This window comes from Aspergillus ochraceoroseus (assembly GCF_002846915.1).
Source record: "Aspergillus ochraceoroseus IBT 24754 chromosome Unknown P175scaffold_1, whole genome shotgun sequence".
Lineage (NCBI taxonomy): Eukaryota > Fungi > Ascomycota > Eurotiomycetes > Eurotiales > Aspergillaceae > Aspergillus > Aspergillus ochraceoroseus.
In genome coordinates, this window is record NW_024468476.1 from 4,898,195 (window position 1) to 4,913,582 (window position 15,388).

Sequence of the window (15,388 nt, forward strand, 5' to 3'; positions counted from 1 at the left end):
TATGTACCCTACAAGTACCATTCAGCTAAAAAGGTGCCTAGACAGCCATTCCTGGCTGATACAGTATTATTTTTGGTCCACATTACATTACAGCTTTGCAGAATTCAGGCTAGACTCTTTTTTTTTTTTTTTTTTTCAAAGGAGGCTCCAGAGCGAGAGGTCAGGGGCTGGCTATCCTCTTACGAGTACATCTTGACTGCTGCTGCTATTGTGATAACCCTTTTGCTACTGGATACTATCGATTATATAGAAATTAACCGTAAACGTTAGAATGAAGGAAAGAATTGATGAAGAAAATGAAGCCACTAAGAAATCTCCAACCGTCTTCAGCCCGGATTATTTACCTAACCTCATCTCATTACATCTGATTTCATTTCGTCTCGTCTCGTCTCGTCTCGTCCCATTACATCATATAGCTTAGAAAGCCAGGAAAATAGCACCCAGAGCCATCACTCCCGCGAAAGCAGATCCGGCACTGTTCACGCTAGCAGCACCGGTAAAGGCAGGTGTGCTAGGGCTCGTAGTTGCAGGCGAGGTTCCGGTGGGGACGGAAGTGGTAGCCGGGGGAGCAACTGGAATGGTGGTGGTGGTGGTGGTTACAGAAGTGGTGAGAGTGGTAGATGGAGGAGGAACCACGACGGCAGTGGTGGTGGTGGTTTCAGTCTCATATGGGGTAGTAGTGGTGGTGGTGACGCTTTCACCTGGAGTGGTGGTCGTGGCAGTAGTCTCGCAAGGAGTGGTAGATGGCGGAGGAACCACGACGGCAGTGGTCGTGATTGTGGTCTCAGTCTCGCAGGGAGTGGTGGTGGTAGTGGTAGCACTTTCACCTGGAGTGGTGGTCGTGGCAGTAGTCTCGCAGGGAGTGGTAGATGGAGGAGGAACCACAACAGTAGTAGTGGTGGTGGTCTCAGTCTCGCAGGGAGTGGTGGTGGTAGTGGTAGCACTTTCACCTGGAGTGGTGGTCGTGGCAGTAGTCTCGCAGGGAGTGGTAGATGGAGGAGGAACCACAACAGTAGTAGTGGTGGTGGTCTCAGTCTCGCATGGAGTGGTAGTAGTGGTGGTAGCACTTTCACCTGGAGTAGTGGTGGTAGTAGTCTCGCAGGGAGTGGTAGATGGAGGAGGAACCACAACAGTAGTAGTGGTGGTGGTCTCAGTCTCGCATGGAGTGGTAGTAGTGGTGGTAGCACTTTCACCTGGAGTAGTGGTGGTAGTAGTCTCGCATGGAGTGGTAGAAGGAGGAGGAACCACAACAGTAGTAGTGGTGGTGGTAGTCTCGCAGGGAGTGGTGGTGGTGGTAATGCTAGTAGTGCTAGTAGTGCTAGTAGTGGGAGTCTCACATGGAGTGCTGGTGGTGGTAGTGGTGGTGGTACTCGCAGTAGTGGTAGTAGTGGTGGTGGTCTCAGTCTCGCATGGAGTGGTAGTAGTGGTGGTAGCACTTTCACCTGGAGTAGTGGTGGTAGTAGTCTCGCATGGAGTGGTAGAAGGAGGAGGAACCACAACAGTAGTAGTGGTGGTGGTCTCAGTCTCGCATGGAGTGGTAGTAGTGGTGGTAGCACTTTCACCTGGAGTGGTGGTCGTGGCAGTAGTCTCGCAGGGAGTGGTAGATGGAGGAGGAACCACAACAGTAGTAGTGGTGGTGGTAGTCTCGCAGGGAGTGGTGGTGGTGGTAATGCTAGTAGTGCTAGTAGTGCTAGTAGTGGGAGTCTCACATGGAGTGCTGGTGGTAGTAGTGGTGGTGGTAGAAGTCTCGCATGGAGTGGTAGTGGTAGTGGTAGTGTCCGTCTCACAAGGAGTCGTGGTAGTATCATAGTCAGGATCCCAAGGGTCAGATCCAGCACCGCCGTGGTCACCTCCAGGACCGCCAGGGAATCCAACAGGACTGCCGCCGCGCTCAGCAACCCGGGCCGGTGCCGCAAGGACACCGGTAAGGGCACCTAGGGTGACCAGGAGATAGGTCGAGTTAATCTTCATGGTGGAGCAGTGATGAACGAGAGGACCTTAAGAGCTTGCAGTAGATATTAGGGTATAATTTCAATGATTAAAATACAACTGCTTCCAACGCAGCAAAACACACAAGACGAGGAACGACCGTGGGCAGCAGACAAGCTCTTACTGAGTAGCCCGAGAGAAGGAAAAAGGACCTCGGGATCCAGGCGCAGCAGATGACAAGCCCTTTTATCAACCAGGCCACAGGTGGCAGGGCCTATCAAGGATAGGATGCGTCATTAATCTCGTTGCTATGTATCGGCTGTAACCGAGTGCTCACTTCCCAGTTAACAAAGACCCTTCCCTGAGAGGGTCCGCTTGGCAGACAGCGTAGTGGATCAGCGATGCATGACGAGTGGACTGCACTCAGCCCTAGTGCGAAGCTAGAGGCTTTGGCTGCATTGACGGGATGGTCTGATAGATCAAGTTCTAGCTAGTTGCCTGGTTATTAGCTCCGATACAATAATAATGAACCATGGGGAAGCAAAAACCGCGGCGTGGAGGATTCAAGACAGGCAACTCAACTGAAGGCGGTTTGGAGATGAGCCCACGCACATGATACAACTGAGAGTGAGACTTATACTGGTGCTATAATTCTTATTAGTAGTAGGAGTATGTAGTATTCAAACGCTAAATTATATCCGTATCGTGGGATTGGGTTGTTGTCGACGGAGGACTCGGAGTAGAAACGAGCGTCAAGCATCAAGCATCGAGGAGAGAATCCGGATTTTCGAGCACGGGACTCTCAAAAGTCCGTCAATGGGGACGTGTTGATCTCGTTGATCTCACTGTTGACTGCATAGGAAATGATTGTTATAGGATGCATGCTCACCTGTCAAGGACACAGATTAACTTGTTTGTTTTTTTTTTTTTTTTTTTGGATATTGGGCTCTGAGACAAACAACTGACAATGACACAACGTGACCAGTATGTGTACACCTACTAGTATAGCGTTGGGATGCAATTTGCCAGGAATAACTAACTTATTCAAATAAATTAATCAGAGACATTTCCCGTTCCACGGGACAGGAATTCGAAATTCGAGATGATGAGGTCAAAGCAGTAACGGTGGGGTTGTGAGACATTCATCCTACGTACGATTGAATCTCCCCGCTAAGATATCCTACTCCATACTATGTATCATAACTATCAAAGGATTCCCTGTCAAGGATTCAAAACACCGAATAAAGCTTGTGCATCACTGTCTCCAAGAAAGTGGCTGGCCTTGTCTTCCCCGCCCAAAAATGAGAGAGAGAACCCAACCCCCACAGGGTCTGGATGGATGAGAGATCGTCAGCAAACAGATTACAGATCCCGAAGGAAGTACCTACCTACCTAATTAACTAACTAATGTAGATACTGCAGGTTACTGACCAACTACTATGATATTGACAGGGAAACGGAAAAAAAAGAAATTGCTGTCAGACTTGTCATTTTTTTTTTTTTTTCACGAAGTACCTAGACTAGTAAGAAACAGTCTGGCTGGCTGGCTGGCAATTCGGAGTAATCTCCTACAGATGCAGGTAGGGCAGCAGGTAGGTTCCTTGCTTGCCTCTTCGGATCTTTATCTAACGATCGGTGGACAAGAAATGGAAGAGAGCATCCATACAGGTGAGGCCCCAGGCTGAGGACTCGGTACCTACCTACCTAACTAACAGCAGCAGAACAGCCAATTAGTATGTCCAGTTCGATCTGGAGGGAAGGAGGTCAGGCACGAAGGTAAGGCCAAATCTTGCGCTCTGATTGTGTTCTTGAGAGAGCAAAGCGGTGTGTGTGACACTGGATTCAAGAATCTTTGCCATGCTGGCATAGCAGTGAAGGATTGGTGGCTGATGTGAGAGAGACCCTTGCTCCGTCACATTCTTGCATGCTCGGCTTTCTGGGACGGCAGGTGAGGCTACCTAACGGAGTACCATCAGGCAAAGTTGAAAAAACAGGTGATGGGGCGGGCCTACAGCTGAAGCACAGTAGGGAAAGGAAAGCCACGTCTGTGCAGAATATCGTACATTGGTGAAGATGAGAACCTATAATAATAATACAAGAAGATATCTATAACAAATCATTATGACCCTGGAACACGTCCAACCATTCCCATGCCCTAAATCCATACATATCTACTAGACTCACTGAGCAACGGAGCCGGGATACGTCTCAGATGCTGGGGGCAGGTTGGTATACTCAACGCTATCGGACAGATCAATGGGAGTTGGCTCCTCCTGCCCATCCTCTGGGTCGAGTTCCTCGGCCTCGGAAAGGCGCTTCTTTTGCTCGAGAATCTGTTTCTGCAGAGCAATCTGTCGGCGCAGAGAAGCATCCTTGCGAAGCTTCTTGTTGGAAGAAAATTCCGTCAGGGCCCTGACCATTCGCTCCTCGACCAGCTCTTTCACGTGAACTGCCAGAGTTCGGTCCGTGAAGACGCCGCCGAATCGGTAACTCAGCCATGAGTAGAGAATGACCGACTTGTGCAAACCTTCCAATGCCTGCAGGTAGGCCTTGCTTCCGGACACTGGCTCTTCGAGGATTTCCAGGTTGAGGTCGGGGATATCCAAGAGCCGGCCGTTGGAGTGTCCTGCCACGCAGCTGGCAAACGCAGCCGCAATATCACGCCCGGCGGGATCCTTAGCATGGATAGGAGCTGCCATGAAGGTTAACTGATCCCCGATTTGCAAGTCGCTGATAGAATCAATGACCTCGGCATTTTCCAGCTGATTGCGAGGGTCACACATGAAAAACAGAGGATGGATTACTGAGATCTCCATGAGACGCTTGACGATATACTCAAGCGGGATGTTTTGCGGGAAGTACGATGCAAACTTCTCGAGCGCCGAGTCCGGGGCAATAACCCCAGCAGTAGTGAGTGGGGGCGGCTCGACTGCCATCGCTTGACGGATATATGGGAGGTCAATTTCTTCCAGGGATGTCACATAACCAACGTTAGATCCAGTGTCCTGCGAATTCTTCTCTTTGCTGTTTTGTTGTGCGGCGGACCGATACCGACCCGCCCGCCCAGCGATTTGCTTGATTTCAGGGACAGATAACCTGACGAGGCCTTCGGGGACTCTTTTGACGAGGGTTTCAAATATGATGCGCTTACAGCTCCTAGAAAACAATGAGCCACAGGTGAACAATAATCAGACGTAAGTAGACTCACAAATTCAATCCCATGCCAATAGCATCGCTAGCAACAAGAAAATCGTAGTCGTTGTCGGGATCGTTGAATAGCCTGGCTTGCTGGGTCCGGATTTCAGCCGGCAAGCTACCATATACGATGGCAGCTCGTCTGCCAGTGGTTTTCTCAATATCCGCTTTCAAGGCGTGGATTCCAAGTCGGCTGAAAGCCACTATGCAGTCCCCTTTCTGTAGGTTCTTTAGATCCCCTCGGAGACTGTGGTCCATCACTTTCAGGGGGTTCAGACGTTCATACCGGTGGATCTCCAGCTTGTCCCCGGTTAGAGCCGCGAGCTGCCGAATCAAGGGTACGGCTCTGGTCTCTCCACAGAGGTGAAGCTCAGTAGCTTGTGCACCAAGCACAGCACGAGTCCAGGCCCATCCACGTCTGGAGTCGGCAATCATCTGGATCTCATCGATAACGCCGACCTCGTAAGGTTGCCCAAGGTTGACCATCTCAACTGTATTGCTCACAACAGTGGGTTGTTGGTCCTCAGGGATTTTGACATCATCCCCTGTCACCAAACTACACGGAATTCCACTACTTTGGAAGCGGTGGTAGACTTCCTGTGCGAGCAGCCTCAGGGGTCCGGCATAAAAACCGCTCTGCGCAGCCTCCAGTCGCTTTAATGCGTGGTATGTCTTTCCTGAGTTTGTCGGTCCAACATGCAAATGAATCGTTCGTTGAACAGCGCGCGCTTGCGGGTACCATTCTGCCGGATATCGCAAGTCCGCTATCTTCTTTTGCTCTTCGAGGTTGGGCTCCGAGTATGTCGCAGTGATATCTTTCGCATACATAAGATATTCCAACTCATTTCGGAGACCTGCAGAGCCAGACTTGAGAAAGGCATTTTGCAATGAGGTCTTAACGCGTCGTAATGGTGAATCTTTTCCAAGTCGACCCAACTCATCGTTCACCTTGCAAGCTGTCAGGATGTAACGCTCGAATCGCTTCCATGATCCGCGCTCCTCGTCTGACTTCCCAGCCACCCCACTGTCCTTAAATTCCTGAAGAATAGATGTCACAACAGTCGTGAAATCAGGGGCGACATATTTCCGTTTTAGCAGTTTCGGACCGGAGTGGACGGAGACACGAGGTTCAGGTTGTGCACGCTGTGTCCACTGTTCAGGCTGTTTAGAAATAGAAGTAAGCATTTTGCACCTTTTAAATTGTGATATGCCTAGAGAGAATTGTACTTTATAGTCATCGTGCTTTTGTTTAATAGCGTCTAGCTTCTTCAAATTCGTCTGTCTCGATCGCTGAAGCGTAGTAGTTGTTGCAAAGGATCGCGAAATAGAACGGGACGGCGCCTGGAAGGTACAAAACAGGCAACGAGTGCCTTTACTGGCCCATAGCTGCATTACTCCGCGGGTGATCTTTGGAAGAACCGCAGTGGAAAGCAGTGAAGGTGTCTGTCGAGGACGCAACAGGGAGGCGAACTCGATGCAGATACTTTATGCATCCAGATGAATGTTGCGTCCTAGGAGGAAAGGAAAGGAATAGATGCAAATAATCCCCGAGAAGATGAGAGAATACCCAGACAGTCAATTGGAATGGATTGAAATTTTTATTGAGACGGGGGAAGCTTCTGATTATTATTCCTCACCGCGTTGGCGATAACTAAAAGCCGCCCGCCGCCAACCGCTGCTTTTGGTGGAGAGCCTGGTGGACTTCATTAGCAACTTGGAACTGATACACACGTTTCAAAAAGATCACTTGAGTCGTTAGTCCTCGCGCACCATTTCTACCCCCTCCGCCCCCCTTTTTCTGATTAGGGTCTATTTTGTTGGTCGCTTGGTTTTCAGCTCTTTCTTTCCCTCCTCTCCCCAACCGTTCTCCGTTCCTCGTGTTCGCGTGTGAGACCTCAAGAGCTTCGACCCGACGGAGGGCTGCCGGCCAGCCACTATGAGCTCCCTACTCAGCATCCAACGTGATAGTAAGTTGTGTTTCAATTCTTATTGTTTCAGTTCTTTTGTCTCCTTTCGTATGCTGACTATTTCTCGCGATAGTCCTTTTGAATACCATCCGTTCTACGGGCGGTGATGACGTGCGATCCAGTCCCCCGCTTTCCCCCCTCCTGCTCATCTATGACGGTACTGACTGCGGTCATCTCTAGTGGAAAGTTTTGGTCGTAGACGAGGAAAGTCGGAAGTTGATCGCCAATGCTGCGAAGGAAGATGACATTCTCAATCTCAATGTCACCAGTGAGTCTATCTTGCTGCTCCTATGAGCATCCTTGCAGGAGCTAACCCGCCTACGCCGCCAGATATCGAACAGATCGAACATCGCCGGTCATCCAACCAGAGCATGGATGCACTATACATCCTTTCTTCCCTTCCACATATAGTAGACTGTCTTCTGGCCGATTTCGAAAGACGACGATATAGGAAAGCACATTTGGTGTGGACCTCATGTTGGTTAACCCCCCGCTTCTCACTGACCAGGTTGGACCTGACATTGCTTGTTAGTCCTTGATCCAGGGCTGCGCGCCAGGCTCGATCGATCTCAGGTAGCACAGGGTCTGATTGCAAGCTTTCAAACTATAAGCATCGATTACTTCCCAAGGGAATCACGTCTGGTCACGTTCAAGGATCCATGGAGTTTCCCGATCCTGTTCCACCCAGGCTGCAACCATCTGATACGTGAGCACCTGGCGGGCTTAGCTCACAAGGTAAGACAGGTATCGTTTCATGTCTCATGGCCATGCTAATGGGTTTCGTAGGCTGTCTCGCTCTGCGCCAGTCTGGGAGAATACCCGGTAATCCGATATTACCGACCTAGAACCCCTACCCACGAGGCCAGTGTTCTGTGTTCGCACTTGGCACGGTTCATTCAAGAAGAATTAGACAAGTTCGCCCAGTTCCAGCGAGACTTTCCACCCCCTTCCCCAAGACCACGAGGTGTCTTGGTAGTCGTGGATCGTTCAATGGACCTACACGCACCTCTGATTCACGAATTCACCTACCAGGCTATGGTACACGATCTGCTTCCGATTAAGGAAGGAGACAAAGTCACATATAAAACATTAGTCAACGAAGGTGGTGTGAACGAGGAAGTAAAGGAGATGGAAATTGGTGAACAAGACAAAGTCTGGGTCGAGTATAGACATATGCACATGAAAGACGTGTTGGGTAAGCTTGGTGAAGATTTCGCCAAGTTTAGAGCAGCTAACCCCCAATTTTCTGAAAGGTAGGTGATTCTGCTCTTTGTACACTTTCCTGCGTTTGACTTCATCCTTTGTTACATTTCATTTGCTAATTCAGCATAGCAACGACAAGGCTAGTGTGGGCATGATCAAGGATATGCTGGCGGGTCTTAGAGAGTTCCAAGAGGGCCGAGATGCGTACACGCTTCACCTAAACATGGCGCAGGAGTGTATGAAATTCTTCCAGGAACGTAAGCTAATCGAAGTTAGCTCGGTCGAACAGGGTCTTGCCACTGGCCTCGACGAAAACCATAAGAAGGCCAAGGGCTTGGCTTCACAACTTGTGCAGCTGTTGGACGATGATTCTGTAGTGAAAGCGGACAGGGTTAGACTTCTGCTGCTCTACATCATCTATAGAAACGGACTGCTTTCCGGCGATGTCAGAAAGCTCATGGCGCACGCGGAACTTCAACCGCAGGATGGAGAAGTGATATCCAATCTTGACCTTCTAGGAGCTCGCGTGGATAAACCACTGAAAGACGACAAACCTCCGGTCATACCACTATTCAACAGAAAACCCCCCATTCCCTCAGAAGCAGATGAGGGCAGTCTCTCCCGCTATGACCTGAATGTCAAGGTGATGCTCGAGGATCTTGTGCGGGGGGCATTAGACCCAAACACTTTCCCCTTTACCCGCCCCCAAACGGAGTCCGAAGGTATGGCAGGACAACAAGACACTTTGGCACAGGCATCACTTCGAAGTGCGAAACCCACGTGGGCGCGTTCTCGCACCACGGGTGAGCAGCCACGGCAGCGCATCATTGTCTTCATGGCTGGTGGAGCTACATACGGCGAAGCCCGTACCTGCTATGAGATCTCTGAGGCCTTCCGGAAGGACGTCTTCCTCGCCACCTCTCATATGCTCACTTCCAATCTATTCCTCCGACAACTCAGTGATTTGAGCGTCGATAAGCGCCGGCTTGATATCCCCGCTGAGCGACCCAAGCCCACTGCTCCAGCCCATCTCTTCGAGCGAGATCCCCCACCAGCCCCTCAGCCTACGCCGCAAAGAACCCCGGCTCCTACCCCTTCTCCAGTGCCCCCAACAGCTGCAATGGGGAACATGTCTCTAGGGCAGAGTGGACACAAACCGTCCAACTCGTCTTCTAGTTCGAAACCGCCCAAGGAAAAGGAGAAGAAGAAACGCCATCATTTCTTTAGGTAATATAAGCCAATCCTTTTTTTTTTTTTTTTTCAACTGTAGAGGCTTTTAGTATTTGGAATTGCGTTTGTTTGCATTATCGCACTGCCGTGATACCATTTAGGGCTTGTTGTTGTTGTTGTTGTTGTTGTTGTTGTTGTTCTGAGCAATTAAGGCGCTGCGGTTACTCTCTCTCTCCCCTTCATTTTGTCAATTACCCTGACAATATTCAAAGTACAGTACATAGTAATATATAGACTACCACATGAACTCATCTCATAAATCACATGCAAGAAAAGGGGTATCATCATCATCATAATTATCATAGCACATCAATTTAATCCGAGTCAACCGTCCCCCAGATACTTCAACACGTTCTCGTCCCGATAAAACATCTCGCGCAATTTCTCCCCTCTCTTCCGAGCCTGCACATGCGCCTTCCTCACCTGTTTCGCATTCAGCTTCTGCACTTTGTCCTTGTCCTTGTCCTTGTCCTTGGTCTTGGTCTTGGTCTTCCCCGGCTCCTCGGTAGGAACATTTGCCCCCAACCCAACCGTATCAGCCTTCAACTTGCCCTTCAGTGGTTCTCGGATCCCTTCTCGTCCTGGAGCGCCCAATCCCACCCGGCTATCTGGGTCCCAGCCGTAGGAGGCGAGGTAGCGGAGTCCGTGCCTGGTGCGGTCCAGATGAGAAGGTGGATGGGAGTGCGACAGGCAGACTTGGTGCGCTAGGGAGGCTTCGTGGGGTTTTACGCTGGGGTTGCTGTCGGTGTTGGCAAGGGGGAGGTCGCATATCTCGCAGGTTGAAGGCAGTAATGGATTATCAGTAGGAGGAGGAGGAGCGGAGTGGCTACGCTCGTCTGTGTTTGCGCTTGCCGGGATACTTTCGGGGGCATTTGTGGCTATAGCTGTAGATGTAGATGGATTCGGGGAACAGGAAGAGGAAGACTTGGGCATCACTATCGAGAGGTATCGATTTGCTATACTGGAGCCGGCGAAGGGGGTAGTATTTGGCGTCGAGGAGGACAGAGCAAGCGTGGTGAGCTCATGTTCGGAGGAGCGCACAAAGGGGACGCGTTTGCGGGTGATGCCTGCACCGAAGACTCGCTGGTCTTCAAGAGGGAGGAAGTAGTCCTCATCTTCATAGGAATTCGAGTCCTTGGACATTGCCCCTTGTAATTTTCAGTGAAGATAGCCTCAACTTTGACTGTCTGGAGAAAAAGTGAAGTAAAGTCGACTATGTACTGTAGTGGTGGGCGGGAGATCGGCCGCTATTTTTATCTTTTTGTCGCCTGCCAGGAGTCCCGAGTTCCCTCTCTGGTCTTCTTTTTACTCTTTCATATATATCCTCCCTTTCCTATTCATTCTTCCAGGGGCTCTTGTTGTCTATTTACCTCGATATGCCCATCCCCTTGATCACTAAGGGTGTTACAGAGGGCTTATCATCCATTCCCTACTCCTACACAGTCCTCCGCGTTGTACCATGGCTGCTCCTCGTCGCCGTGCTGAAGTACTACTTCGGCGGTGCCCGCAATAGCTCAGAGCGACTCATGCACTCCAAAGTCGTCATGATCACGGTATAAAATGCTCTTTCCTTTTTTTTTTTTTTTTTCTTTTCCAATTTGGGACCACCAGTACCCTAATCTCTTCACTAGGGCGGCACGTCCGGCATTGGAGCCAGCGTGGTGCAGGAACTTGCCTCACGCGGCGCCCAGATTATCCTCCTCACCCAACATTCCCAATCCGACATATTCCTCGTCGAATACATCGAGGATCTGAGAAGAACAACGGGCAACCAGCTCATCTACGCGGAGCAGGTCGACCTCTCCTCTCTGCACTCCGTCCGCACCTTCGCAACCAAATGGATCGATAACGTCCCACCCCGCCGTCTGGACACGCTCATTCTCTGTGCCAACACGACCGCCCCATCCGCCTCGAAACGAAAGGCCACAGGAGACGGAATCGACGAAGAATGGCAGGTCAATTACCTCTCCAACTTCCACCTGCTGAGTATCCTCAGCCCCGCATTAAGAGTTCAGCCTCCGCACCGCGATGTCCGCGTGATCCTGACCACTTGCTCGAGCTATATCGGCGCCAAACTCGATTTCTCACAAATTGACGGTCCTCCTCCTCCTCTCTCTCATGCCCTTTCTACGTCCAAGCCAAAATCCTCTCGGTTAGCAACCAGGACCACCGCGAAAGCTCAGAAAAGGACTCCCAAGCCCTTCAAGAGCCTCTTCGGTCTGAGCAAGCTCTCTCTCATGATTTTCGCAAACTCCTTTCAGAAACATCTCAACGCATTCAAGCGCCCTGACGGTCAACCTCCGTCGACACGGGTGATTCTCGTCGATCCCGGATTCGCTCGGACGCCCGGGACCCGCCGCTGGATGACAGGTGGCTCACTATGGGGGCTCCTGGTTTACCTCGTCACCTGGCCGGTTTGGTGGCTTGTGCTCAAGTCTCCGCAGCAAGGCGCACAGAGTATCCTATATGCTGTTATGGAGGCGCGGTTCGGCCGTGGCAGTGGCGGGTGGATGATCAAGGAGTGTCGGGAGGTTGACTTGGCTCGGGCTGAGATCATGGATGACGGGGTGGGCAAGCAGCTATGGGAGCTTAGTGAGAAGCAGATCGAGTTGCGGGAAAAGGAGGGCGCTGTGAAACGGGCCCTGGCGAAGAAAGAGCAAGAGCAGAAGAATGCTCCGGCTGCGGCTCCGGCTCCAGCTCAGGGTTCGAAATCGACTGCGAAAGAGCAAACGCCTGGGTCTCGACGGAGCCGGAAGGGTAATAATAATAATAAATAAAGCCAATAAAGTATAGTGGTAGTATGTATATCAGAGCGATAGAGAAAAAAAAAAAAAATCAAACTAAGAGAACGACCTTGGTAATCCAAAATTAGGTACCTATGTAGAAAAACTAGGCCGCAATATCTCTCTCTATATCTATGAGCCGCATGCATTCATGGTATATCTAATAGTTCACACTCTCAGCACCTGCAACATCCTCCCAGCTATTTTACATATCTGTATCTAGTGAAGCAGTAGGAGAATCAGAGCCTTGGGCACAATAGAGAGAGAGAGAGAGAGAGAGAGAGAGAGAGAGAGAGAGAGAGAGTGTGTGTGTGTGTGTGTGTGTGTGTGTGTGTGTGTGGGAGTGAAAGGAAAAGAAAAGAAATTCGTCTCATTCAATCTAACATGTTCAGTCGGGTAATTCGTCACTATTCCCTTTCCCCACACTTTTCGTGAAATCGATCCCCATTCAAACTATCCCAAAACCAATAAAAAATGTCTCATATATTATCTATTTCTTCAGCTGTGCCAGCAGCTCGGCGGGGGGCTGTTGCCGGTATCCCTGGGGGTTGTTGCGGGTCCACAGCCAGAGATCCTCGCAGGCCTGCTCGAGGGTACGCTCTGCCTTCCAGCCGAGCTCCTTGTTGGCACGGCTGGGGTTGGAAGTCAGGTTGAGGACATCACCAGCCCGACGGGGAGCGACCTCGTAGGGCAGGTCGCGGCCGACAGCCTTGGAGAAGGCGCGGACCATCTCGTACACAGTGCTGCCACGGCCGGTACCCAGGTTCCAGGCACGGACTCCGGGGTTGTTGGAGCGGAGGTAGTTAAGGGCCTTCAAGTGGCCGTCAGCCAGGTCGAGGATGTGGATGTAGTCACGGATGGCGGTTCCGTCATGGGACTCGTAGTCTAGAGGACGTGGTTAGCGATTGATTCCCCAATCTGTTTCGAAGTCCGTCAAGAATTTTGAAAGGAGAAGAAGGAAGTGTTTACCGTCTCCGAAGACGAGCAGCTTCTCGCGCTTGCCAGTGGCGACCTGGGCCAGGAGGGGAAGCAGATTGTAGGGGACACCCTGAGGGTCCTCGCCCATGATACCGCTGGGGTGGGCACCAGCAGGGTTGAAGTAGCGGAGCAAAGCGGCGTTCCACTTGGTGGCCTCAGCCTCGTTTCCGGCCTTGATGGCGTTGTTGCGCTGAGCGTTGATGAGATCGGTGATGGCGGTCTCAACGGCGAATTTGGTGTTGCCGTAAGGGTTGGTAGGGCCGAGAGGGCACTCTTCGGGGATGGGGATCATGTTGGGGAAACGGGTGGCATCACCGTAGACGGTGGCGGAGCTGGAGAAGACAATGTTGGTGACATTGTGGCGGACCATGGAGCGCAGGAGGCAGATGGTGCCATATACGTTAACATGGTAGTAGTCCAGAGGACGCTCACCAGATTCACCGACAGCCTAAAGGGGGGGGAAAAACAGAGACAGATCAACAATGAGGAACAAAACATAAATACACAAGCGAGGGAAAGTTCAACGCACCTTCAGAGCAGCGAAGTGGATAACGCTGTCAATGTCGGGGTGAGCTTCAAAGACCTTATCAAAGGCAGCCTCATCAGTCACATCAAGCTGAGCGAACTCAGCCTTCTTGCCACAGATCAATTCAATGCGGTTCAGAGCCTCTGCGGAGGAATTGTAGAGGTTATCAGCAACGACGACCTTGTAACCGGCCTCGAGGAGAGCGAGGGTGGTGAAGGAGCCAATGTAGCCAGTGCCACTAGTAGAGGGGTAACGTCAATGGAGTGCTTAAGTGTTAGATAGCGTGTGAGAATCAAGCACGTACCCTGTGACGAGAACAGATCCAGCAGGCATGATGATAGAAGATTAGGAGAATGTAATTGAATGAGAAGGAGACAAGCAGAGCGAGAGAGAGAGAGAGAGAGAGAGAGAGAGAGAGAGACACACACACAGGAGATGAAAGACGGTGTGAGACACAGCGGGGATGGCGGGATATTTAAAGGGGGGAAACCGATGATCGAATGGATGGTGGGGGTACATAGAGGGGCAACTAAACAGTACTTTTCTCGATCTCTGTCTCAATTTCCCAGTAAAATACCTGGAAATCACGCCAGAAAAAGCCACTGCAGCAGTGCAGCTCAGGGGAACTCTCATCATCACCTTGTATGTATACTATCCACTCAGCTTACAGAATTTCTACCTAGGGAGAAAGCATTCAATCGTGCCCTGAAGCTCTCTACAAGCGCCCACCCTCTCCATGCAGGCCGATCAACTCCATATTAATTACTATTCGAGATAGAACGGAACAACGTGCTACACAGCTAATATCTGCATATTAATCCCCGAAATGCATCCAAGCAGACTGTCAGGCAACCCACGGGTTAACGCAGCGAACCCTCTCAAAAATATTTCCCGCTTTGGCGACTGGCAGGCTGGGACCAGAACGGACGGCACTCGCGAATTCTTTAAACTGGCGGCGACAAGACAAATTCCGGCCAGATTGGACGAACGATCCGGGACTCGTTCAAAAAGGACAAGCAACAGCCATGGTCCCAGCTAGCCAGGTCTCTCGCGCTGAGACTCTAGAGCCTTCGTGGGCGGGTCGGGTTCCACTCTCCTTGCAGTGGACCGGACCTGTTTCTCATGAGACTACCTACTCCGTACCTAGGTATGATCCAAGGATCTCAGTTCTACAAAGACCAGTCACATATCATTGTCTTCGTCATGCCATTCTCTTCGGGTTTTAGGACACCTGGTCGGTTATTTTGGTAGCATCGGGTTGACCCGTAGTCTGCTTCTATATATATACCTATACTTATATAACCGAGCGGTATCGGGTAGAATAGCCGGTTGGCTACTAGCTGGGTACTCGCGAGGTCATGGACGACGAGAATACCTTGGGAGAATGCGATTTGACAGCCGCAAAGAAGAAGCCCACTTAATTATATTTATGGCGAAAGAAGATGTGTGGTGATAAGAAAATAAAGTAAAAAGAAAAAAGAAAAGAAAGCTAGCTGTGCTGTGTACTTGTCAAATTGCACTCACTACCCAGCGGTAGTGCAAGTACACCCACCATACACCACTGGTGACAATTATTT

The 15,388-nt window shown here is 50.7% G+C and overlaps 6 protein-coding genes across 6 annotated transcripts; 2 read left to right on the plus strand and 4 right to left on the minus strand.

Moving 5' to 3' along the window:
* Positions 1 to 417: 417 nt before the first annotated feature.
* On the minus strand, positions 418 to 1,971 carry P175DRAFT_0490355 (uncharacterized protein; the record flags this gene model as incomplete). The annotated part of the gene is made up of 1 exon (XM_040895794.1): positions 418 to 1,971. The coding sequence occupies one exon, from the start codon at positions 1,969 to 1,971 to the stop codon at positions 418 to 420; it is 1,554 nt and encodes a 517-aa protein (XP_040756698.1).
* A 1,995-nt stretch (positions 1,972 to 3,966) lies between these two features.
* On the minus strand, positions 3,967 to 6,724 carry P175DRAFT_0498425 (ATP-dependent RNA helicase SUV3). The gene is made up of 3 exons (XM_040896496.1): positions 6,352 to 6,724; positions 5,138 to 6,285; positions 3,967 to 5,085 (listed from the first exon to the last, which is right to left on the minus strand). Exons 1-3 carry the CDS (start codon positions 6,514 to 6,516, stop codon positions 4,110 to 4,112), a joined length of 2,289 nt encoding a protein of 762 aa, XP_040756699.1. The 5' UTR covers positions 6,517 to 6,724; the 3' UTR covers positions 3,967 to 4,109.
* Positions 6,725 to 6,837: 113 nt separating this feature from the next.
* P175DRAFT_0498426 (Sec1 family protein) lies at positions 6,838 to 9,850 on the plus strand. Its single transcript, XM_040896497.1, has 7 exons — positions 6,838 to 7,091; positions 7,165 to 7,202; positions 7,272 to 7,359; positions 7,422 to 7,568; positions 7,624 to 7,826; positions 7,878 to 8,344; positions 8,424 to 9,850. Exons 1-7 carry the CDS (start codon positions 7,061 to 7,063, stop codon positions 9,523 to 9,525), a joined length of 2,076 nt encoding a protein of 691 aa, XP_040756700.1. The 5' UTR covers positions 6,838 to 7,060; the 3' UTR covers positions 9,526 to 9,850.
* P175DRAFT_0498427 (putative G-patch domain protein) lies at positions 9,510 to 11,020 on the minus strand. Its single transcript, XM_040896498.1, has one exon. The coding sequence runs from the start codon at positions 10,665 to 10,667 to the stop codon at positions 9,849 to 9,851; it is 819 nt and encodes a 272-aa protein (XP_040756701.1). The 5' UTR covers positions 10,668 to 11,020; the 3' UTR covers positions 9,510 to 9,848.
* Positions 10,781 to 12,369, plus strand: P175DRAFT_0498428 (putative oxidoreductase; the record flags this gene model as incomplete). Its single annotated transcript, XM_040896499.1, has 2 exons — positions 10,781 to 11,077; positions 11,156 to 12,369. Coding segments are annotated over exons 1-2 (1,319 nt in total), but the record flags the coding sequence as incomplete, so codon positions are not given.
* Positions 12,370 to 12,489: 120 nt separating this feature from the next.
* P175DRAFT_0514068 (NAD-dependent epimerase/dehydratase family protein) lies at positions 12,490 to 14,215 on the minus strand. The gene is made up of 4 exons (XM_040898785.1): positions 14,116 to 14,215; positions 13,815 to 14,049; positions 13,277 to 13,733; positions 12,490 to 13,192 (listed from the first exon to the last, which is right to left on the minus strand). The coding sequence occupies exons 1-4, from the start codon at positions 14,142 to 14,144 to the stop codon at positions 12,798 to 12,800; spliced, it is 1,116 nt and encodes a 371-aa protein (XP_040756703.1). The 5' UTR covers positions 14,145 to 14,215; the 3' UTR covers positions 12,490 to 12,797.
* Positions 14,216 to 15,388: the final 1,173 nt, after the last annotated feature.

Coding starts and splice junctions, on each gene's coding strand:
- P175DRAFT_0498425 (XM_040896496.1), bottom strand. CDS start 6,516: ATGCAGCTATGGGCCAGTAAAGGCACTCGTTGCCTGTTTTGTACCTTC. Junction 6,286..6,351: donor AAAAGCACGATGACTATAAA/GTACAATTCTCT, acceptor ATTTCTAAACAG/CCTGAACAGTGGACACAGCG. Junction 5,086..5,137: donor ATTGGCATGGGATTGAATTT/GTGAGTCTACTT, acceptor ATTGTTTTCTAG/GAGCTGTAAGCGCATCATAT.
- P175DRAFT_0498426 (XM_040896497.1), top strand. CDS start 7,061: ATGAGCTCCCTACTCAGCATCCAACGTGATA. Junction 7,092..7,164: donor ACTCAGCATCCAACGTGATA/GTAAGTTGTGTT, acceptor TTCTCGCGATAG/TCCTTTTGAATACCATCCGT. Junction 8,345..8,423: donor AACCCCCAATTTTCTGAAAG/GTAGGTGATTCT, acceptor AATTCAGCATAG/CAACGACAAGGCTAGTGTGG.
- P175DRAFT_0498427 (XM_040896498.1), bottom strand. CDS start 10,667: ATGTCCAAGGACTCGAATTCCTATGAAGATGAGGACTACTTCCTCCCT.
- P175DRAFT_0514068 (XM_040898785.1), bottom strand. CDS start 14,144: ATGCCTGCTGGATCTGTTCTCGTCACAGG. Junction 14,050..14,115: donor GGATCTGTTCTCGTCACAGG/GTACGTGCTTGA, acceptor CCCCTCTACTAG/TGGCACTGGCTACATTGGCT. Junction 13,193..13,276: donor GCTGCTCGTCTTCGGAGACG/GTAAACACTTCC, acceptor CACGTCCTCTAG/ACTACGAGTCCCATGACGGA.